The sequence below is a fragment of the Oncorhynchus clarkii genome, chromosome 2, assembly GCF_045791955.1.
Source record: "Oncorhynchus clarkii lewisi isolate Uvic-CL-2024 chromosome 2, UVic_Ocla_1.0, whole genome shotgun sequence".
Classification (NCBI taxonomy): Eukaryota; Metazoa; Chordata; class Actinopteri; order Salmoniformes; family Salmonidae; genus Oncorhynchus; species Oncorhynchus clarkii.
The window spans coordinates 95362517-95387717 of record NC_092148.1 but is presented as its reverse complement, the minus strand read 5'-3'; the positions used below and the strand labels follow the sequence as shown (position 1 = coordinate 95387717).

The window sequence follows — 25201 nt, the reverse complement described above, 5'->3', positions numbered from 1 at the left end:
GAACTCAGGAAAAAATAGTAGACCTCCACAAGTCTGGTTCATTCTTGGGAGCAATTTCCAAACGCCTGAAGGTACCACGTTCATCTGTACAAACAATAGTGCGCAAGGGACCACGCAGTCGTCATACCGCTCAGGTGGGAGACGCGTTCTGTCTCCTAGAGATGAACGTACTTTGGTGTGAAAAGTGCAAATCAACCCCAGAACAACAGCAAAGGACCTTGTGAAGATGCTGGAGGAAACAAGTACAGAAGTATCTATATCCACAGTAAAACGAGTCCTATATCTACATAACCTGAAAGGTTGCTCAGCAAGGAAGAAGCCACTGCTCCAAAACCACCATAAAAAAGCTAGACTACGGTTCGCAACTGCACATGGGGACAAAGATCGTACTTTTTGGAGAAATGTCCTCTGGTCTGATGAAACAAAATAGAACTGTTTGGCCATAATGACCATTGTTATGTTTGGAGGAAAAAGGGGAAGGCTTGCAAGCCGAAGAACACCATCCCAACCGTGAAGCACGGGGGTGACAGCCTCATGTTGTGGGGGTGCTTTGCTGCAGGAGGGACTGGTACACTTCACAAAATAGATGGCATCATGAGGATGGAAAATTATGTAGATTTACAGAAGCAACATCTCAAGACCTCAGTCGGGAAGTTAAAGCTTGGTCGCAAATGGGTCTTCCAAATGGACAATGACCCCAAGCATACTTCCAAAGTTGTGGCAAAATGGCTTAAGGACAACAAAGTCAAGGTATTGGTGTGGCCATCACAAAGCCCTGACCTCAATCATATAGAACATTTGTGGGCAGAACTGAAAAAGCGTGTGTGAGCGAGGAGGCATACAAACCTGACTCAGTTACACCAGCTCTGTCAGGAGGAATGGGCCAAATTTCACCCAACTTATTGTGGGAAGCTTGTGGAAGGCTACCTGAAACATTTGAGGCAATGCTACCAAATACTAATTGAATGTATTTAAACTTCTGACCCACTGGGAATGTGATGAAAGAAATAAAAGCTGAAATAAATCATTCTCTCTACTATTATTCTGACATTTCACATTCTTATAATAAAGTGGTGATTCTAACTGACCTAAAACAGGGAATTTTTACTAGGATTAAATGTCAGGAATTGTTAAAAACTGAGTTTAAATTTATTTGGCTAAGGTGTATGTACACTTCTGACTTCAACTGTAAGTCACGACGATCCACTCAGGCAGACCCACATGCCTAGACATGCCTAGACATGTACAGTTAAACACATTAAAGGCTGGCTCGCCAGACAGTCAGGACCATCCACTCAGGTCAAAGCTTGTTCAGGAGATGTACAGTGCCTTGCGAAAGTATTTGCCCCCCTTGAACTTTGCGACCTTTTGCCACATTTCAGGCTTCAAACATAAAGATATAAAACTGTATTTTTTTGTGAAGAATCGACAACAAGTGGGACACAATCATGAAGTGGAACGACATTTATTGGATATTTCAAACTTTTTTAACAAATCAAAAACTGAAAAATTGGGCGTGCAAAATTATTCAGCCCCCTTAAGTTAATACTTTGTAGCGCCACCTTTTGCTGCGATTACAGCTGTAAGTCGCTTGGGGTATGTCTCTATCAGTTTTGCACATCGAGAGACTGACATTTTTTCCCATTCCTTCTTGCAAAACAGCTCGAGCTCAGTGAGGTTGGATGGAGAGCATTTGTGAACAGCAGTTTTCAGTTCTTTCCACAGATTCTCGATTGGATTCAGGTCTGGACTTTGACAGGAATAGGCGTTTGTTATCTAAGTCCAATTTAAAACAAATGTTTTACCTTTTATTTAACTAGACATGTCAGTTAAGAACAAATTCTTATTTACAATGACAGCCTAGGAAACAGTGGGTTAACTGCCTGTTCAGGGGGCAGAACGACAGTTTTTGCCTTGTCAGCTCAGGGGATTCGATCTTGCAACATTTCGGTTACTAGTCCAACGCTCTAACCACTAGGCCACCCTGCCGCCCCAATGGCGTGACTGCTGTCGGCATCCATAGATTATCAGTGGCGTAGTCTACGAGCGATAAGGATATCACTTATTATTGATATCTACATATTGATGTGAATCACACTGCTGCTCTCTCATTTAGCTGTTTTATGTCTTACGAATTAAGGTTGCTGTGTATTTTAACCCAATATAGATTGAATTGAGGTTGCTGTGTATTTTAACCCAATATAGATTGAATTGAGGTTGCTGTGTATTTTAACCCAATATAGATTGAATGGAGGTTGCTGTGTATTTTAACCCAATATAGATTGAATGGAGGTTGCTGTGTATTTTAACCCAATATAGATTGAATTGAAGTTGCTGTGTATTTTAACCCAATATAGATTGAATGGAGGTTGCTGTGTATTTTAACCCAATATAGATTGAATGGAGGTTGCTGTGTATTTTAACCCAATATAGATTGAATTGATGAAGTGTAGGCTGCCTGTCAATCATTGTGCTCCATACTGTCAACAACGAAGACCGGGAAGTGGGGCTTTTATGGCTCAATCAAATTCATGCTGAATAGATAAAAGATCCATAGGCCTAATAGACAAATGATCAAACTCACACGCTTTTTATAGACTTAAAGGGGCAATCTGTAGTTTCTACATCCATTTTTGGACTTATAAATGAATTATATATATGTACCCATTGATCCTGGAAGTATTTCATTTTAAGATGCCTAATGAGCTTAGTTCAACTGTTATGAGAATCCAAAATAGAAAACAGTTTTTCAACCAATGTTTGTAAACATTGTATATGTAAACAGACATTGTATAGCCTCATAACATGGTTAAAACTAAAATGGCTGGTCAGTGCTTGCATCCGTAGTTATGTCAGTTCATCTGAGAGCGGTTCCATTTCTCCCTCCGCTTTATTGTTTCAACTGTGGATTCACCCTTTAATCAGCTTATAGAGATGCCAACAAAACACGGAAACAACAGGACTATTGAAAATAAGAATTTGTTTTTAACTGACTTGTTCAATAAAGGTTACATTTTAAAAAATGTAATTATCAAAAAGTTACTGATTTAACATGAGCAGCACCTTCTATCTGTTGTCCAATCAGGGCGTGACGCTCACAGACCTGCAGGAAGCTGACAAGACAATGAAGACAGCCCAGACGGACGAAGGGAGAGAGAAGACGAGGAAAGAGGAGGAGGAGGAGGCGGCCAATAAGAAGAGAGCAGAAGAGGGGGTGAGAGCAGTGTTTATATATGAGGGGGTGAACAACATCATGCAAGTGACGTCACCGACCACGGGACGTACTGCCAGGGTTTGACAACAGGCGGCCCTCGGGGCCTAAACCGGCCCTCGGATGTTTTTTCTTGGCCTCCCCAAGGTTGTTGAAAAAATATATACAAAAATAACTTGAATTTAATTTAGGAAAAATCTGTTCCTAAGTTTTCCCAGGAATAAAAGAGATGTGATCGTGTCTCAATGTAACCCAGGTATGAAATTATTGTTATTTTCAAATACAATCTCTATTTTGGGGCTTAGTTGTGGTCATCCACTCAGATAAATATCGTCCCGCGGCTGAATCTAGTTGCCTACCCTGGGATTTTCTTGGTCAGTGGTATTGACGGTGCATAGTTGTGTTGGTTGTGACTGTTACACCTGTATGTTGGATGTGATCTGTGTTTATGTATTCTGTTATGATTGTATTATTATTGTAGTATTATTGTCTTCAGGAGGTAAGCTGGAGGTCCCGTATCGCCAACCTGCAGAAGTCTGACCTGCTGGGGCTGACTCAACCGGATGGTACCTCTCGCCCCCCGACCTCTAGCCAGGAGACTAGTGGAGGGGAACGTGAGAGCGACCGTATCGCCAGGGAGAGACGGAGGACCAGGAGGAGAGCTCAGAGGGCTGGAGAGGTGAGTGCATTGTAATCTGTCATAGCCATGCTTTATAACCAGGGGTTAGAACTGGTTCAGGGAACAGAACCAAAAACAGGAGGGGAAAAAACTAAAATGTTCAAGGAACAGAAACGGAACCAGGAATGAAAGTGATCTATACTGTTACAGAACAGAACTGTTATTTTAAAAGCATGGGAACCGGTTAATTACGTTATTTTAAGTTCTGGCATCTGTCACTCAGAAACTTGTTCCAGTGTCTGTGCTTGTTTAGGCTACCTGACGTTCCCCCCACTGAAACAGGCTACTGTAGCCCCTCCCCCCTCTGAATCCCAGGCTACTGTAGCCCCTCCCCCCTCTGAATCCCAGGCTACTGTACTGACGTTACAAGCATTATTCAGAAGATAGGGAGAGAGATTATTGGATTAACTAGTACAAATACTAAAGGCTTAGTTATCACGTTTCACTTTGGATTTCTTAACTACAAAAAGGTAAGAAGTGTTTTTAATTCTGGTGTCGCTCTGCACACACAATATTGTTAGCTAGTTAGCTCAAAAGACATTCAAGGTTCCTCCATAGAAGCCTCTTAGGTATAATTCTGTGGACCTAATTCAGATAATGATGTCATAACAAGATGCCCAGTGCTTCAAGCCTCTTCCTCAACCCTTTCTTGCTCTCTCCTCACCTGCAAAATTTCAGTTGCATCTTGCTCTATAGACTACACTTGTGTGTCCATCATGCATCTGAACAACTAGCTTGCCGGCTTCATCAGCACTGATTGGTCTAAACAACTAGCTGACCTCCTCCATCTGCACTGATTGGTCTAAACAACTAGCTGACCACCTCCATCTGCACTGATTGGTCTAAACAACTAGCTGACCTCCATCTGCCCTGATTGGTCTAAACAACTAGCTGACATCTATCTGCACTGATTGGTTTAAACAACTAGCTGACCACCTCCATCTGCACTGATTGGTCTAAACAACTAGCTGATCTCCACCTGCACTGATTGGTCTAAACAACTAGCTGACCTCCTCCGTCTGCACTGATTGGTCTAAACAACTAGCTGACCTCCTCCATCTGCACTGATTGGTCTAAACAACTAGCTGACCTCCTCCATCTGCACTGATTGGTCTAAACAACTAGCTGACCTCCTCCATCTGCACTGATTGGTCTAAACAACTAGCTGACCTCCTCCATCTGCACTGATTGGTCTAAACAACTAGCTGACCTCCTCCATCTGCACTGATTGGTGAAGTCATTTAATGTGCTAAACGTGTAAAAATCAAACTGTTAATTTCACAGGTTAAAAAAGGAACCGAAAGGAACGATATAAACCGGTACTTTTGGGGGGTTCAAACCGGTTCAGAACTTTATATTGCTGGTCAGAACAGTGAAGAGAATGGTTCTGTTCTGAACGAAACGTCGGTTCCAACCCCTGTAACCCTACTAAAACCTTGCTCATAAGGATGACATCGCCGTCATATATGGGCAGCAGGAAGCAGAGCAGTTAAGAGCTTTGGGCCAGTAACCAAAAGATGACTAGGTAAAATATCTCTCTGTTCCCTTGAGCATGGCTCATAACCCTCATTTCTCTTGCAAGGTGAGTGCATGAGCTAGTCCTGGTTATAACCTTTCAACAGGGCATTATAACCTGTCATAGTCCTGTTTGTAACTGGTTACTAGGTTATATCCTGGTAATAACGTGTCGTAATGAGGACATTGACATCCATAATGAGTGGTTATAAGGTTACTAGGTTTATATCCTGGTAATAACCTGTCGTAATGATGACATTGACATCCATAATGAGTGGTTATAAGGTTCTGTGGTCTGTGGTCCTGTAGACTGATGACAACGAGCCCAGTGGAGAGGAGGGGTTTGGAGGCAGTGGGCGCGCCAGCACCAGGTATGGATCTGACCTTTACACTGAACTGTCCTGTTTCCTGACTGTCATACTAGTGAGTCATTATAATATCTCTGTCCTGCTTCCTGGCTGTCATTATAATATCTCTGTCCTGCTTCCTGACTGTCATAGTAGTGAGTCATTATAATGTCTCTGTCCTGTTTCCTGACTGGCATACTAGTGAGTCATTATAATATCTCTGTCCTGCTTCCTGACTGTCATAGTAGTGAGTCATTATAATATCTCTGTCCTGTTTCCTGACTGTCATAGTAGTGAGTCATTATAATATCTCTGACCTGTTTCCTGACTGTCATTATAATATCTCTGTCCTGTTTCCTGACTGTCATAGTAGTGAGTCATTATAATATCTCTGACCTGTTTCCTGACTGTCATAGTAGTGAGGCATTATAATATCTCTGTCCTGTTTCCTGACTGTCATTATAATATCTCTGACCTGTTTCCTGACTGTCGTTATAATATCTCTGACCTGTTTCCTGACTGTCATAGTAGTGAGTCATTATAATATCTCTGACCTGTTTCCTGACTGTCATAGTAGTGAGTCATTATAATATCTCTGACCTGTTTCCTGACTGTCGTTATAATATCTCTGACCTGTTTCCTGACTGTCATAGTAGTGAGTCATTATAATATCTCTGACCTGTTTCCTGACTGTCGTTATTATATCTCTGACCTGTTTCCTGACTGTCATAGCAGTGAGTCATTATAATATCTCTGACCTGTTTCCTGACTGTCATATTAGTGAGTCATTATAATATCTCTGACCTGTTTCCTGACTGTCGTTATTATATCTCTGACCTGTTTCCTGACTGTCGTTATAATATCTCTGACCTGTTTCCTGACTGTCATAGTAGTGAGTCATTATAATATCTCTGACCTGTTTCCTGACTGTCGTTATTATATCTCTGACCTGTGCTTTACCCAGGTCTGACGTGTCATGTAACGACTGTATCGACAGAGGAGGCTCTGAGACCAACGATTACAAGAAGGTAGGGACATGGAATAAAGTTTGAATGGTTGGAAGGGTCTAGTCAATATTTGGGAGTCTCATCCTGTTTGTTTTCAGACTCTTTCTCTCTCCATGTCTCCCGCTCTCCCTCCCTCTCTGTTTCCGTTACCCGCTCTCTATAACTCTCTCTCTGTTTCCCTCTCTCTCTTCAACTCTCTCTTCCGCTCTCTCCTTCTCTCTCTGTTTCCGTTTCCCGCTCTCTCAAATGGATTGGCAATGTTTTTGCTATATATATAGTGGATGAAATTCTATTACAAACATTGCTTGTTATAGTAGAGTGAATTAAACATTTAAAAAAACATTTGTATGAATGAAAAAGTAATGTCTTTCTGTCCCAGCTGTTTGAGGTGGTGTCCAGGGAGAATGGTCAACTCCAGTCTCAGCTGCAGGACACCCAGAGGACCGTCTCTCAGACTAGACTGGACCTGGACAAGGCTACCCAGGTCTCTCTCTCTCACTCACTGACTCACACACACCACCCACCCCGCCCCCCCCCCCCCCCCCCCCGGAGTGGACAAGGCTACCCAGGTCTCACACACAGAGACACAGACAGACAGAGTGGACAAGCCTAACCAGGTCTCACACACAGAGACACAGACAGACAGTGTGTACAAGCCTAACCAGGTCTCACACACAGAGACACAGACAGAGTGGACAAGCCTGCTCAGGTCTCACACACAGAGACACAGACAGAGTGGACAAGCCTACCCAGGTCATACGTTAAGGTTACATTGCTGTGTGTCTTCTATTGAAAATAACTGACAGGTAGTTTGGTCGCCTTCGAGTCGACCTGGGTACAGGAAGGGTGTACGGATAAGTAGTTTAGGTCAAGAGACTGTATAAATTTCTTCGCAATGCGCGCGTTAGCATTTGGTTCACATTCTCTATGGGATTTTACATGTACTTGTTGGCATTGCTAACCTTTTGGTGGACTGAGGCTGTGAGGTTAGAAAATAGTGCCCCTTGTGTTCAGTGGCGGTATTACAGAACATCCCTGAATGACAGTGTGGAGACAGCTCAAACACTAACATACATTATATGTTTCATAATGACCGTGATAAACAGTCTCCTACAGCCTTTCAATTGAACTGCATACTGTATAACACGTATTGACATGAACAATGTTTCTGCTGGTCTGTGTGTTGTATCCTACAGAGACAGGAGCGCTTTAGTGATTGTTCAGCAATGCTAGAGATGGAGAAGAAGGTAAGTCTCTCCTTCCTGCCGTGTGTGGCTTGTGTTGTGTTATATGTACAGTAACTAGTGTCAAACACCTGATGCTGAGCCTAGCCTCATGACTGGCTACTGCTGCCTGAAACGCTTTCTTCGTTCCTCTCTCTGTCTCTCTCTGTCTCTCTCTCTCTGTTTCTCTCTCTGTTTCTCTCTCTCTGTCTCTGTTTCTCTGTTTCTCTATCTCTGTCAATGTCTCTCTCTCTCTCTGTATCTCTCTCTCTCACGCTCTCTCTGTCTCTCTCTCTCTATCTCTGTCAATGTCTCTCTCTCTCTCTGTATCTCTCTCTCTCACGCTCTCTCTGTCTCTGTCTCTGTTTCTCTGTCTCTCTATATCTCTGTCAATGTCTCTCTCTCTCTGTATCTCTCTCTCACGCTCTCTCTGTCTCTGTCTCATCAGGAGCGTCGGATGTTGGAGCGGCGTGTGGCTGAGCTGGAGGCAGAGTTGAAGGTGAAAATATATCATCTCACCTGGGTTCAAATAGTATCCGAAATCTTTCAAATCCATTATCTGGGCTTGATTGAGATTGCCTGTTGCAATGGAACCAATAGAGAAGCCGTTTGCTAAACACTCAAAGTATTTGAAAGATGAGCAGTAAGATGAGCAGTAAGATGAGCAGAAAGATGAGCAGAAAGATGAACAGTAAGATGAGCAGAAAGATGAGCAGAAAGATGAACAGTAGGATGAGCAGTATTTGAAAGATGAGCAGTAAGATGAGCAGTATTTGAAAGATGAGCATTAAGATGAGCAGTATTTGAAAGATGAGCAATAAGATGAGCAGTATTTGAAAGATGAGCAGTAAGATGAGCAGTATTTGAAAGATGAGCAGTAAGATGAGCAGTAAGATGAGCAGAAAGATGAGCAGAAAGATGAGCAGTAAGATGAGCAGTAGGATGAGCAGTATTTGAACCCAGCATGTATTCCACACAGACACTACATGCACACGCCTGATTACTGATCACTGTGCTGCAAATCATCAGTGTTGTAGGGGTACGTTGAGCCTGAGTCCGAAATTTCACCCTGTTCCCTATATAGTCCACTACATTAGACCAGAACCCTATAGAACCCTATTCCCTATATAGTGCACTACTTTAGACCAGAGCCCTATAGAACCCTATTCCCTATATAGTCCACTACATTAGACCAGGGCCCTATAGAACCCTATTCCCTATATAGTCCACTACATTAGACCAGGGCCCTATAGAACCCTATTCCCTATATAGTCCACTACATTAGACCAGGGCCCTATAGAACCCTATTCCCTATATAGTCCACTACATTAGACCAGGGCCCTATAGAACCCTATTCCCTATATAGTGCACTACTTTAGACCAGAACCCTATAGAACCCTATTCCCTATATAGTCCACTACATTAGACCAGAGCCCTATAGAACCCTATTCCCTATATAGTGCACTACATTAGACCAGAACCCTATAGAACCCTATTCCCTATATAGTCCACTACATTAGACCAGAGCCCTATAGAACCCTATTCCCTATATAGTCCACTACATTAGACCAGGGCCCTATAGAACCCTATTCCCTATATAGTGCACTACATTAGACCAGAGCCCTATAGAACCCTATTCCCTATATAGTGCACTACTTTAGACCAGAGCCCTATAGAACCCTATTCCCTATATAGTACACTACTTTAGACCAGAGCCCTATAGAACCCTATTCCCTATATAGTCCACTACATTAGACCAGGGCCCTATAGAACCCTATTCCCTATATAGTCCACTACATTAGACCAGAACCCTATAGAACCCTATTCCCTATATAGTGCACTACTTTAGACCAGAGCCCTATAGAACCCTATTCCCTATATAGTCCACTACATTAGACCAGGGCCCTATAGAACCCTATTCCCTATATAGTGCACTACTTTAGACCAGAGCCCTATAGAACCCTATTCCCTATATAGTCCACTACATTAGACCAGGGCCCTATAGAACCCTATTCCCTATATAGTGCACTACTTTAGACCAGAGCCCTATAGAACCCTATTCCCTATATAGTCCACTACATTAGACCAGGGCCCTATAGAACCCTATTCCCTATATAGTGCACTACTTTAGACCAGAGCCCTATAGAACCCTATTCCCTATATAGTGCACTACTTTAGACCAGAGCCCTATAGAACCCTATTCCCTATATAGTGCACTACTTTAGACCAGAGCCCTATAGAACCCTATTCCCTATATAGTGCACTACTTTAGACCAGAACCCTATAGAACCCTATTCCCTATATAGTCCACTACATTAGACCAGAGCCCTATAGAACCCTATTCCCTATATAGTGCACTACATTAGACCAGAACCCTATAGAACCCTATTCCCTATATAGTCCACTACATTAGACCAGAGCCCTATAGAACCCTATTCCCTATATAGTCCACTACATTAGACCAGGGCCCTATAGAACCCTATTCCCTATATAGTGCACTACATTAGACCAGAGCCCTATAGAACCCTATTCCCTATATAGTGCACTACTTTAGACCAGAGCCCTATAGAACCCTATTCCCTATATAGTACACTACTTTAGACCAGAGCCCTATAGAACCCTATTCCCTATATAGTCCACTACATTAGACCAGGGCCCTATAGAACCCTATTCCCTATATAGTCCACTACATTAGACCAGAACCCTATAGAACCCTATTCCCTATATAGTGCACTACTTTAGACCAGAGCCCTATAGAACCCTATTCCCTATATAGTCCACTACATTAGACCAGGGCCCTATAGAACCCTATTCCCTATATAGTGCACTACTTTAGACCAGAGCCCTATAGAACCCTATTCCCTATATAGTCCACTACATTAGACCAGGGCCCTATAGAACCCTATTCCCTATATAGTGCACTACTTTAGACCAGAGCCCTATAGAACCCTATTCCCTATATAGTCCACTACATTAGACCAGGGCCCTATAGAACCCTATTCCCTATATAGTGCACTACTTTAGACCAGAGCCCTATAGAACCCTATTCCCTATATAGTGCACTACTTTAGACCAGAGCCCTATAGAACCCTATATTCAATTTGATAACCGTGCAAATCTCTCTCGGACAAGGTGGCTAAGACCAAACTGATCCTAGATCAGCACTCCTGATACTTAGACACTTTGGGAACCCAGGCTCAGGGTGGTAGATCACTGGTACTGCTATCCAATGGTCCTCCTTTCTGTCACATGTATTTCAGCCCAACAAACAGCTGAAGTCAATGTTAATTAGTTTTCAGTCCAACAAACAGCTGAAGTCAATGTTAATTAGTTTTCAGCCCAACAAACAGCTGAAGTCAATGTTAATTAGTTTTCAGCCCAACAAACAGCTGAAGTCAATGTTAATTAGTTTTCAGTCCAACAAACAGCTGAAGTCAATGTTAATTAGTTTTCAGTCCAACAAACAGCTGAAGTCAATGTTAATTAGTTTTCAGTCCAACAAACAGCTGAAGTCAATGTTAATTAGTTTTCAGTCCAACAAACAGCTGAAGTCAATGTTAATTAGTTTTCAGTCCAACAAACAGCTGAAGTCAATGTTAATTAGTTTTCAGTCCAACAAACAGCTGAAGTTAATGTTAATTAGTTTTCAGTCCAACAAACAGCGGAAGTCCTGACACCTACTACCATACCCCGTTCAAAGACACCTACTACCATACCCCGTTCAAAGACACCTACTACCATACCCTGTTCAAAGGTACCTACTACCATACCCTGTTCAAAGACACCTACTACCATACCCTGTTCAAAGACACCTACTACCATACCCTGTTCAAAGGTACCTACTACCATACCCTGTTCAAAGACACCTACTATCATACCCTGTTCAAAGGTACCTACTACCATACCCCTGTTCAAAGACACCTACTACCATACCCTGTTCAAAGGCACTTAAATCTTTAGTCTTGCCCATTCACCCTCGTCTACTCCCCTTCATCTACACTGATTGAAGTGTATTTAACAAGTGACATCAATAAGGGATCATAGCTTTCACCTGGATTCACCTGGTCAGTCTTTGTCATGGAAAGGTGTTCTTAATGTTTTGTATACTCAGTGTGTAGGGTGCATTGGCTGCATCTATCGTCAGTTTCTCAGCCAATAACAACGCTGCTCCTCTAGGTGCTCGGTGACCTGAGAGCTGACAACCAGAGGCTGAAAGACGAGAACGGAGCGCTGATCAGAGTCATCAGTAAACTCTCCAAATAGACGGAGAGAACGAGCTACAACAGGGATGCCCCCTTGCTTCCTCCCATCATCCCTCACTCCTGTCCATCCACTCCTCCCAGTGCCAAAGAACAAGATGGAGAGAGAGGTGGCGAGGGGGAAACAGATGAAGAGACAGGAAACAGATGAAGATCAGCAGGAGAATGTGGTAATCTAAACAGCTTGATTATGACGTCTCTTATTCCTTAGTCCTCGTGACCGGTCGCCGTGGCTTGTTGTGTGTGTGCCTTATGCCCACTTTGAGGACAGCCATGACAACTGTGGTCATGACAACAGCTCGCATAGTAGCAACGAGACGTGACAACAGCCAAATGCCCATGACGATGTGCACCAGGGGGAAAAACACCAATATGCACACAGACATATATACTTCACACACACACACACACACACACACACACACACACACACACACACACACACACACGACACACCCCTCCATGCACATTGGACCGGTCCAAGGCATCTTGTTCCCTTTACATCGACTCCATCCATAACATGGATCCATTCCATAGACCATACCCTGGATCTATACCATAGACCATACCCTGGATCCATTCCATAGATCATACCCTGGATCTATACCATAGACCATACCCTGGATCCATACCCTGGATCTATACCATAGACCATACCCTGGATCCATTCCATAGACCATACCCTGGATCTATACCATAGACCATACCCTGGATCCATTCCATAGATCATACCCTGGATCTATACCATAGACCATACCCTGGATCCATACCAAAGATCATACCCTGGATCCATACCATAGACCATAACCTGGATCCGTACCCTGGATCTATTCCATAGACCATACCCTGGATCCATTCCATAGACCATACCCTGGATCCATACCATAGACCATACCCTGGATCTATACTATAGACCATACCCTGGATCTTTACCATAGACCATACCCTGGATCTATACTATAGACCATACCCTGGATCTATGCCATAGACCATACCCTGGATCCATTCCATAGACCGTACCCTGGATCTATACCATAGACCATACCCTGGATCCATTCCATAGACCGTACCCTGGATCTATACCATAGACCATACCCTGGATCCATTCCATAGACCTTACCCTGGATCTATTCCATAGACCATACCCTGGATCTATACCCTGGATCTATACCCTGGATCTATACCATAGACCATACCCTGGATCTATACCATAGACCATACACTGGATCCATTCCATAGACCATACCCTGGATCTATACCATAGACCTTTACCCTGGATCCATTCCATAGACCATACCCTGGATCTATACCATAGACCATACCCTGGATCTATTCCATAGACCATATACCCTGGGTCTATTCCATAGACCATACCCTGGATCCATACCCTGGATCTATACCATAGACCATACCCTGGCTCTATACCATAGACCATACCCTGGATCCATTCCATAGACTATACCCTGGATCCATTCCATAGACCATACCCTGGATCCATACCATAGACCATACCCTTGATCTATACCATAGACCATACCCTTGATCTATACCATAGACCATACCCTGGATCCATTCCATAGACCATACCCTGGATCCATACCGTAGACCATACCCTGGATCTATACCCTGGATCCATTCCATAGACCATACCCTGGATCTATACCATAGACCATACCCTTGATCTATACCATAGACCATACCCTGGATCCATTCCATAGACCATACCCTGGATCCATACCATAGACCATACCCTGGATCCATTCCATAGACAATACCCTGGATCTATACCATAGACCATACCCTGGCTCTATACCATAGACCATACCCTGGATCCATTCCATAGACTATACCCTGGATCCATTCCATAGACCATACCCTGGATCCATACCATAGACCATACCCTTGATCTATACCATAGACCATACCCTTGATCTATACCATAGACCATACCCTGGATCCATTCCATAGACCATACCCTGGATCCATACCGTAGACCATACCCTGGATCTATACCCTGGATCCATTCCATAGACCATACCCTGGATCTATACCATAGACCATACCCTTGATCTATACCATAGACCATACCCTGGATCCATTCCATAGACCATACCCTGGATCCATACCATAGACCATACCCTGGATCCATTCCATAGACAATACCCTGGATCTATACCATAGACCATACCCTGGATCTATTCCATAGACCATACCCTGGATCTATACCCTGGGTCCATTCCATAGACTGTACCCTGGATCCATTCCATAGACCATACCCTTGATCTATACCATAGACCATACCCTTGATCTATACCATAGACCATACCCTGGATCCATTCCATAGACCATACCCTGGATCCATACCATAGACCATACCCTGGATCTATACCCTGGATCCATTCCATAGACCATACCCTGGATCTATACCCTGTATCTATTCCATAGACCATACCCTGGATTTATACCCTGGATCCATTCAGTAGTCCGTACCCTGGATCCATTCCATAGACCATACCCTGGATCTATATCATAGACCATACCCTGGATCCATTCCATAGACCATACCTTGGATCCATTCCATAGACCATACCCTGGATCTATACCCTGGATCTATTCCATAGACCATACCCTGGATCTATACCCTGTATCTATTCCATAGACCATACCCTGGATCCATTCCATTGACCATACCCTGGATCCATTCCATTGACCATACCCTGGATCCATTCCATAGACCATACCCTGGATCTATTCCATAGACCATACCCTGTATCTATTCCATAGACCATACCCTGGATCTATACCCTGTATCTATACCATAGACCATACCCTGGATCCATTCCATAGACCATACCCTTGATATATACCATAGACTATACACTGGATCCATTCCATAGACTAAACCCTGGATCCATTCCATAGACCATACCCTGGATCTATTCCATAGACCATACCCTGGATCTATACCATAGACCATACCCTGGATCCATACCATAGACCATACCCTGGATCCATTCCATAGACCATACCCTGGATCCATTCCATAGACCATACCCTGGATCCATACCATAGACCATACCCTGGATCCATACCATAGACCATACCCTGGATCCATTCCATAGACCATACCCTGGATACATTCTATAGACCATACCCTGGATCTATTCCATAGACCATACCCTGGATCTATACCATAGACCATACCCTGGATCCATACCATAGACCATACCCTGGATCCATACCATAGACCATACCCTGGATCCATTCCATAGACCATACCCTGGATCTATACCATAGACCATACCCTGGATCCATACCATAGACCATACCCTGGATCCATTCCATAGACCATACCCTGGATCTATACCCTGGATCTATTCCATAGACCATACCCTGGATCTATTCCATAGACCATACCCTGGATCCATTCCATAGACCATACCCTGGATCTATACCATAGACCATACCCTGGATCTATACCATAGACCATACCCTGGATCTATACCATAGACCATACCCTGGATCTATACCATAGACCATACCCTGGATCTATACCCTGGATCCATTCCATAGACCATACCCTGGATCCATTCCATAGACCATACCCTGGATCCATACCATAGACCATACCCTGGATCTATACCATAGACCATACCCTGGATCCATTCCATAGACCATACCCTGGATCCATACCATAGACCATACCCTGGATCCATACCATAGACCATACCCTGGATCCATTCCATAGACCATACCTCTTAATCTGGTAGTGTCTTTCATCAATGTGTTTTGAACCCACCCTTCCTCCTCCTCACACACTACTAAAGTCCACATCCCAAATAGCACCCTATCCAATATGTAGTGGATTACTTTAGGGCTCTAGTCAAAAGTAGTGCACTAAATAGGGAATAGGGTGCCTTTTGAGGACGTTTCCAGACCACAGACACACTCCATGCTCCTTTAAATGACCACAGACACACTCCATGCTCCTTTAAATGACCACAGACAGAGCAGTCTGTTGACCACTGCACTTTACTTACAATCAGGCAGGCAAAGCTAAGCGATCACAGATCAGTGCAGCACCAGGCAAAGCTAAGCGATCACAGATCAGTGCAGAACCAGGCAAAGCTAAGCGATCACAGATAAGTGAGGCTTCGCCACCATCCTGAGTCATACTATACAAAACAGCTGGTCTCCTACACGAATCTGCATCCCAATAATCTCTCCTATCTCCTGACGTGTGCACTCCGTCACTAATGTAAAAGTATTGGAAATGTGCAGGCCTGGGCTTCAAGATGGTTTCACCATGTTCTTTGTACCAGGATGCATAGGACACCCTCCTCAGGTTTCTATTGGCTAGGAAGGAGGGGGGGGGGGGAGAGCTAGTTTACCACCTCAGACCTGATGATAGAGACTTGCTGTTCTGGAAAAGCCTATATGCTATGCATTGTTTTTCATTATTATTATTATTATCATGATAAAATATTATTTTCATATTTTTTACATTTATCTGATGTCAATCTCTCCCGCTTTGAAAGGGAGGCAAATAGTTTGTTATCTATATTATATTACACATGTATAAATAAATAATATTAGTCATGAATGAATAATAACAACCTTCAGAAGTGAATTCCATGTGTGTGTCCCCCATGTTGGTCTAATATATTAAATGATGACGAAACCTAATAAACGATGTGTGTGTGTCTGCATCCAGTGTTTGATTTCATTCTCTGTCTGTCTCCAGGGGTTGACTGTTAATCTGTCTCCAGGGGTTGACTGTGTGTCTGTCTCCAGGGGTTGACTGTTAATCTGTCTCCAGGGGTTGACTGTCTCCAGGGGTTGACTGTCTCCAGGGGTTGACTGTTAATCTGTCTCCAGGGGTTGACTGTGTGTCTGTCTCCAGGGGTTGACTGTTAATCTGTCTCCAGGGGTTGACTGTCTCCAGGGGTTGACTGTCTCCAGGGGTTGACTGTTAATCTGTCTCCAGGGGTTGACTGTCTCCAGGGGTTGACTGTGTACCTGTATCCAGGGGTTGACTGTATGTCTGTCTCCAGGGGTTGACTGTGTACCTGTATCCAGGGGTTGACTGTGTGTCTGTCTCCAGGGGTTGACTGTTAATCTGTCTCCAGGGGTTGACTGTGTGACTGTCTCCAGGGGTTGACTGTGTGTCTGTCTCCATGGGTTGACTGTTAATCTGTCTCCAGGGGTTGACTGTGTGACTGTCTCCAGGGGTTGACTGTTAATCTGTATCCAGGGGTTGACTGTCTCCAGGGGTTGACTGTTAATCTGTATCCAGGGGTTGACTATCTCCAGGGGTTGACTGTGTGTCTGTCTCCAGGGGTTGACTGTTAATCTGTATCCAGGGGTTGACTGTATCCAGGGGTTGACTGTGTGTCTGTCTCCGGGGGTTGACTGTGTGTCTGTCTCCTTGGGTTGACTGTGTGACTGTATCCAGGGGTTGACTGTGTGTCTGTATCCAGGGGTTGACCGCAAGACTGTCTCCAGGGATTGACTGTGTGTCTGTATCCAGGGGTTGACTGTATCTAGGGGTTGACTGTGTGTCTGTATCTAGGGGTTGACTGTGTGTCTGTATCTAGGGGTTGACTGTGTGTCTGTATCCAGGGGTTGACTGTATCCAGGGGTTGACTGTGTGTCTGTATCCAGGGGTTGACTGTGTGTCTGTATCTAGGGGTTGACTGTGTGTCTGTATCCAGGGGTTGACTGTATCCAGGGGTTGACTGTATCTAGGGTTTGACTGTGTGACTGTATCTAGGGGTTGACTGTGTGTCTGTATCCAGGGGTTGACTGTGTCTAGGGGTTGACTGTATCCAGGGGTTGACTGTATCTAGGGTTTGACTGTGTGACTGTATGTAGGGGTTGACTGTGTGTCTGAATCCAGGGGTTGACTGTATCTAGGGGTTGACTGTATCTAGGGGTTGACTGTAAGACTGTATCTAGGGGTTGACTGTGTGACTGTCTCCAGGGGTAGACTGTGTGTCTGTATCCAGGGGTTGACTGTATCTAGGGTTGACTGTGTGTCTGTATCCAGGGGTTGACTGTATCAAGGGGTTGACTGTATCTAGGGGTTGACTGTGTGACTGTCTCCAGGGGTAGACTGTGTGTCTGTATCCAGGGGTTGACTGTATCTAGGGTTGACTGTGTGTCTGTATCCAGGGGTTGACTGTGTGTCTGTCTCCAGGGGTTGACTGTATCTAGGGGTTGACTGTGTGACTGTATCTAGGGGTTGACTGTAAGACTGTATCCAGGGGTTAACTGTGTGACTGTATCCAGGGGTTGACTGTGTCTGTCTCCAGGGGTTGACTGTATCTAGGGGTTGACTGTGTGTCTGTATCCAGGGGTTGACTGTGTGACTGTATCCAGGGGATGACTGTGTGTCTGCATCCAGGGGTTGACTGTGTCTAGGGGTTGACTGTGTGTCTGTATCCAGGGGTTGACTGTGTGACTGTATCCAGGGGTTGACTGTAAGACTGTATCCAGGGGTTGACTGTGTGTCTGTATCCAGGGGTTGACTGTGTCTAGGGGTTGACTGTGTGACTGTATCCAGGGGTTGACTGTGTGACTGTATCTAGGGGTTGACTGTATCCAGGGGTTGACTGTGTCTAGGGGTTGACTGTGTGTCTGTATCCAGGGGTTGACTGTAGGACTGTATCCAGGGGTTGACTGTGTGACTGTATCCAGGGGTTGACTGTGTGACTGTATCTAGGGGTTGACTGTGTGTCTGTATCCAGGGGTTGACTGTGTGTCTGTATCCAGGGGTTGACTGTATCCAGGGTTTGACTGTGTGACTGTATCCAGGGGTTGACTGTGTGTCTGTATCCAGGGGTTGACTGTATCTAGGGGTTGACTGTATCTAGGGGTTGACTGTATCTAGGGGTTGACTGTGTGTCTGTCTCCAGGGGTTGACTGTGTGTCTGTATCCAGGGGTTGACTGTATCCAGGGGTTGACTGTCTGTCTGTATCCAGGGGTTGACTGTATCTAGGGGTTGACTGTGTGACTGTCTCCAGGGGTTGCCTGTATGTCTGTATGTATGTCATTTGTAATATTTGTATTGGTTGAGGAAAATGTCTTCCATTTTGAGTAGTTTTGTTCAAGCTCCTTCAGAGGTAGCCTTAGAGTTGTGTACTAAAGAGCAATTCATTGAAATTGCTGAATATTATCAGATTAAGATTGTTGATAAAACAATTAAAGAGACTGTTAACTAGATTAAAGCAGGGTCTTAGAGAAATGGGTGTTTTTGGGGGTCAGTCTGCTAGTAGTGAGGGTGCAGGTTTTCAGTCTAGCCCTTCATTAACTTTTGAGCCGCAAAGGGAGCTGTTGCAAATGCAGTTAGAGATAGAGCGATTGAGAAATGTTAATAGACCAGAAGGACTAGCACAGTTTGATGGTTCACAGAATCTTTGTTTGTTGCCTAAATTTGATGAGTCAGATCCAGACACATACTTTGCTTTATTTGGGCGTATTGTGGAAGCTAGAGCTCGGTCAGATTTGGACATGACTGTTGTTGCAATGTGTACTTACAGGTAAAGCACGTGAGGCTTTTACAGCACTGAGTGTAGCTGACAGTAACATTTTTGCTAAGGTTAAATCAGCAGTTCTGAAGGTCTACAAGCTTGTGCCAGAGGCATATCGTCAACGTTTTCGTTACAGGAGAAAGTTAGATTCACAAAACTGTTCTAAGTTTGTTCGTGATTTTGACTTCTGCATTTAATCGTTGGTGTACAGCTTCTGAAGTTAGTACTTTTGAGGGTCTGTCTAATTTGATTGTGTTAGAACAGTTAAGAAATTCTGTGTCTGACCAGGTTGCTACATACATGAATGAACGTGAAGTTAATAAGTCTCCAAGTGATGCAGCAGTCCTTGCAGATGAGGCATACACACATACAGTAAAAGCCATTTTGAGACAAACAGTGACATGTACCATAAAAATAACTTTACTCCTAGAAATAGTAGGTCACCTTTTTTTGGGGCTTCTTTCCAAAGGCCTCAGCAGAAGTTTGGGTCTGGAGGACTTAAAGCACCGGTTAATGCAAATACCTGTCGCTGCTGTTTAGTTGAAGGACATTGGAAGAAAGATTGTCCTCTGCTTAAATCAAAAAAAAGTCAGGTCAAGTTAAACCTGCTGTGATGGCAAGTCCTGTTACAGCCTCTGACCACCAGGGTGAGCTTTTTCAGCCACTCGTTGAGTTTGATTCTCAGTCTTCCCACTGTGATTTTTTTTCAGCCTTTATTTCAGATGGTGTAGTGTCCCTGGTAGATGGCAACAAAAATGTTTAAATCAAGATCTTAAGAGACACTGGAGCTTTAGATTATTTTATTCTGGAATCTGTTTTTGCCGTTCTCTAAAGAGTCTGATACTGGCAGTTGTGTAATGGTATGTGGTATTGGTTTAGTTCCATTCTCTTGTCCTTTACATGAAGTTACCCTAAAATGTGGTCTGGTAGAGGGTGATGTAGATGTTGGGGTTAGACCCCATTTGCCAGTAGAGGGAGTCCACATGATTTTGGGGAATGACTTGGCAGGTAGTAAGGTGTGGGCAGATGGCAAACTAAACATCTGTAAGAAGCAACCTTCAGTGTCACCTGCAAGGGAATCGCCGGATCAAAACTATGTCTCCTGAGGTATTTCCAGTTTGTGCGGTTACCCGCGCGGCCTCTCGTAAGGAGATTGAGAGTAAGCCAGAAAGTCTTGAGTTGCCAGTCAAACTCCAGACAGAACAGTTGACTAGTTCTAGAGATTCATTGATGGCTGAGCAAAAGGCCGATACTACCTTGGCTGATCTGTTTTTGATAAAGTTGTTCCTGATTCAGTGGTGACGAATAGTGCTCAGTGTTATTTTCTTCTTGATGGGCTGTTGGTCAGGAAATGGGTTCCACACTATGATCAGGGTCCAGTCTTTCAAATAGTTGTACCTACTACTTTGCCAAATAAAGTGTTGCAAACTTCACATGGTGATGTGGCAGGTCGTGTGTGTGTGTGTGTGTGTGTGTGTGTGTGTAAGTAAAGAGATGTGGCAGGTCATATGGGTGTTCGTAAAACTTATGATTGCATACTTCGTTATTTTTTCTGGCCACGTTTAAAGCGGGATGTAGCTCAGTTTATTAAAACTTGTGATACGTGTCAGCGCACAAGCAAACCAGGTTGTAAAGCCAGCACCTTTGTATCCAATACCAGCCGTAGGGCAACCTTTTGAGCATCTTATTATCGATTGTGTTGGGCCTTTACCAAGGTCCAAGTCAGGTCATAGCTACTTTATTAACTGTTATGTGTCAAGCAACCAGATATCCGGCAGCTTTTTCCTTGCGTACCATAACTTCAAAATCAGTAGTTAAAGCGTTAACTCAATTTATTTCAACATTTGGGATTCCAAAAATCATCCAGTCAGATCAGGGGTCTAACTTCACCTCCCATTTATTTTCTCAGGTTCTCAAACAGCTTAAAGTTAAACACAACAAGTCTACTGCGTTCCATGCCCAGAGCCAGGGAGCTTTGGAACGTTTTCATCAAACTTTAAAATCCTTGCTTCGTGCATACTGTACAGAACTGTCTGCAGATTGGGAGGAGGGGTTACCTTGGCTGTTACTAGCTGCTCGTGAAGTAGTGCAGGAAAGCACAGGGTTTAGCCCAAACGACTTAGTGTTTGGTCATAAGGTGCGTGGGCCTTTAGCAGTGTTGCAGGATGGTTGTTTGCCTGAGGAACCACCTCAGAACCTTATTGACGATGTAAATGGTTTTAGGTTGAAGTTGTATAGGGCTGGTGAACTGGCGAAAGAAACTAAAATGTTCTCAACGGAAAATGAAAGTGAGATATGACGGCCAGGCTGAGCTGCGTGAGTTTAGTCCCGGTGATCGTGTACTTGCTCCTCTGCCTCTTGTCAGTTCACCTTTTCAGGCAAAATACTGTGGTCCTTTCACTGTGTTGCGTAAAGTGTCAGATTTGAACTCTTATTGAAACCTCTAGTCATAGGAAGTCCTCTAAATTATGCCATGTTAAAATGTTATCACTCCCGGGATCTAAGCAAAGCAGAAGGCACTCCAGCAATGAGGTCAGCGTTGACTGCTGCTCCAGTCACTACATCTTGTGGCTTTAATTTGGTGGAGGGGATGAGAAGAGGAGGACGTTAGGGTTTCGGATTAGGTCTTACAGGGTCGGTTGAAAAACTCCCAGACTTTGCAAAACCTTGGGGTTTTGGTAGATCATATAGACTCTGAGAAACGTGATGAATTGGTAACTCTTATTAGAAACTACCCAGTTTTGTGTTCTGAAACTCCATTGCAAACCCACTTAATTGAGCATGATATAGACATCGGGGATGCTAAGCCTATCAAACAGAGAATTTTTTTTTTTTTAACTCTGTTTATTAAGTTTTGAACATACACACACACAGACAAGACAAAGCAATATAAATAATATACTCAACTAGAAAAAAAAATACAAATAAAAATACAAATAAAAAAATAGCTTTAAAGAAACCATACTTTAGACAAGTTAAACACACCGGGCAGAAGGCTACAGAGGTTAAAGGGCAATCTATAGTACAGGGACAGGGCAAACATCTCACCATTGTTCCTGTAAACAGTCAAGGGATAAGGGTGGAGAAATGCAACCACTCAGAGTCATGGCCACAGACCGACCATCCACTGGACAAAAAAAAAGTTTACAATGCTTTAAAATAAAATGATTATTCATGTAGGCGTGAACAAAATGTAAAAATAACTGGGAAAAACAAGCTCACACTTCAGTCTCTGCCTGGGCAAGATGAACAAGGCATCTGCGGATCACAATCAATAAGCACATGGACCTTAATGCCCCCCCCAGCAAAAACACAGAGAGAAGCTCCTCCAACCCTTAAGTCACAGACTTATTTTAGTATTAATTGGAATGCCATCAGAGGATGGACTGTTTAAAGTAAGACCGGAATGGAGCCCAAGCCTCATCAAACCGTTTGGGGTTCCCACGTGAATTTAATTTTTATTTTTTCTAGTTTCAGAGAGCACAACACATCCCTCACCCAATATTTATAAGATGGGGGAGCTGCCATCTTCCAGTTCTGTAGTATTAGCCGTCTAGCTAAAAGAGTTGTATAAGCAACAGTGTCCGACTGGATTCTTGATAGGGGGTACCCATGGGCAATACTCCAAAAAGGGCTGTAAGGGGAGACGGATCTATAACAGTGTCATACATATCAGAGAAACATTTAAATATTAATTCCCAGAAACCTGACAGTTTATGACAGCCCCAAAACATATGCAACAGTGTGGCTGGTTCCACTTTACATCTGACACAGGTAGGATCAAAATCAGAGAATATTCTTCCAAGTTTGGACCCCGACCAGTGGATACGGTGAACCACCTTGAATTGAATGAGGCTGTGTCTAGTGCTAAAAGAGGACGAGTGCACCCTGTGCAGCACAGATTCCCAGGCGTCTTCCCCAAGTTCCTCCCCCAAATCCTTTTCCCATCGAGTCTTTAAAGGCACCAAAGAAGGGTTCTGTAAGTCATGAATGATTGCATATACATCTGAAATTGCGCCCCTAGGAAGCTTGTTCAGCTCCAAGATGCTCTCTATAGCTGTATTCGCAGGCCTATTGGGAAATCCAGGTGTTAGCCCTGACAAAGTTTCTAGTCTGGAGATAGCGGAAAAAGTGGGATTGGGGGAGATTGAACTTTTCCTGCAGCTGAGAAAAAGAGGCAAATGTATCATCAAAGAATAATTGGGCTAGCGAGGAGAGGCCTAGTGAGTGCCAAATGCCAAAAGCCCCATCATTCAAAGATGGAGGAAATTAAATGTTCTGATTGATTGGGCCTGATAGAGAAAAGCCTCGGAGGCTAAAGGCTAAACGGAACTGATTCCAAATTTTAAGAGACTGCTTTACAATTGGGTTGGCACACCTTTTGCCTAGGGACACTGGGAGAGACGAGCACAGCACAGAGGAAAGTGCTGCAGGTTTACACGATTCAGACTCCATCTGGACCCAGAGTGGTCTAGGGCCAGTAGGATCAGTCTGCAGCCAGTACAGAACGGCTCTGAAATGTGCAGCCCAGTAGTATGTCTGAAAATTTGGTAGTGCTAAACCCCCCAATGACCTAGGCTTCTGTAAATGTTTTCTACCAATCCGTGGTACCTTGCCATCCCAAATAAAATGCATGAATTTTGATCCAGTGAAATAAAAAAAGATTTTGGAATAAACATGGGTAAACATTGAAATAAATATAAAAATTTGGGCAACACATTCATTTTAATGACATTAATCCTTCCGATAAGAGAAAGGGGTAGCGAATTCCAAAAAGTAAAAGATTAAAACAATCTGTCTGCTAGAGCAACAAAGTTTTCCTGAAACAAATTTGAATATTTCCTTGTCACTTTTACTCCCAAGTAAGTGAATTGATCCCGGACAATCCTAAACTGAGAACTTGTAAAAGAGCACTTTAAAGCAGCCTTGTTTAGCGGAAAAAGCTCACTCTTGCCTAGATTCAGCTTGTACCCTGAGATTGATCCAAACTTTTTAAGAACAGATAGGGCACGTGGCAATGAGGTATCGGGGTTGGAGATAAACAAAAGGAGGTCGTCAGCATATAGCGAGACTTTCTGCACCCAGCCCGCCCTGATTATGCCTTGAATGGCATCATTAGAGCGTAGTGCAATGGCGAGAGGCTCGATTGCCAAAGCAAACAACAAGGGGGAGAGTGGGCAGCCCTGTCTGGATCCGCGGTGCAAGGGAAAATAGTCAGAGGACAAGTTATTAGTCCGTACCGAAGCCATGGGGGAAAAATAAAGAATCTTTATCCACGCAATGAATTTGGGGCCAAAGCCAAATCTATAAAGGGCAGCTGTTAGGTAGTCCCACTCAACGCGGTCAAACGCTTTTTCGGCATCAAGTGAGACCACCACCTCCGGGTCCTCCGACGCTGGGGAGTACAGTATATTCATAAAGCGCCTA

General features: G+C 43.8%; 1 protein-coding gene across 1 annotated transcript in view; it reads left to right on the top strand.

The window, feature by feature from the left end:
* LOC139383309 (protein phosphatase 1 regulatory subunit 12A-like) overlaps positions 1 to 12632 on the top strand; it is a 71461-nt gene extending 58829 nt beyond the window's left edge. Inside the window, exons 16-23 of the mRNA XM_071127791.1 lie at positions 3086 to 3214; positions 3708 to 3890; positions 5715 to 5776; positions 6717 to 6780; positions 7139 to 7243; positions 7956 to 8006; positions 8431 to 8481; positions 12159 to 12632. Coding sequence (XP_070983892.1) covers positions 3086 to 3214; positions 3708 to 3890; positions 5715 to 5776; positions 6717 to 6780; positions 7139 to 7243; positions 7956 to 8006; positions 8431 to 8481; positions 12159 to 12245 — 732 coding nt within the window. The 3' untranslated portion in view covers positions 12246 to 12632. The remainder of the gene's footprint in view (positions 1 to 3085; positions 3215 to 3707; positions 3891 to 5714; positions 5777 to 6716; positions 6781 to 7138; positions 7244 to 7955; positions 8007 to 8430; positions 8482 to 12158) is intronic.
* The last annotated feature ends 12569 nt before the right edge of the window (positions 12633 to 25201 follow it).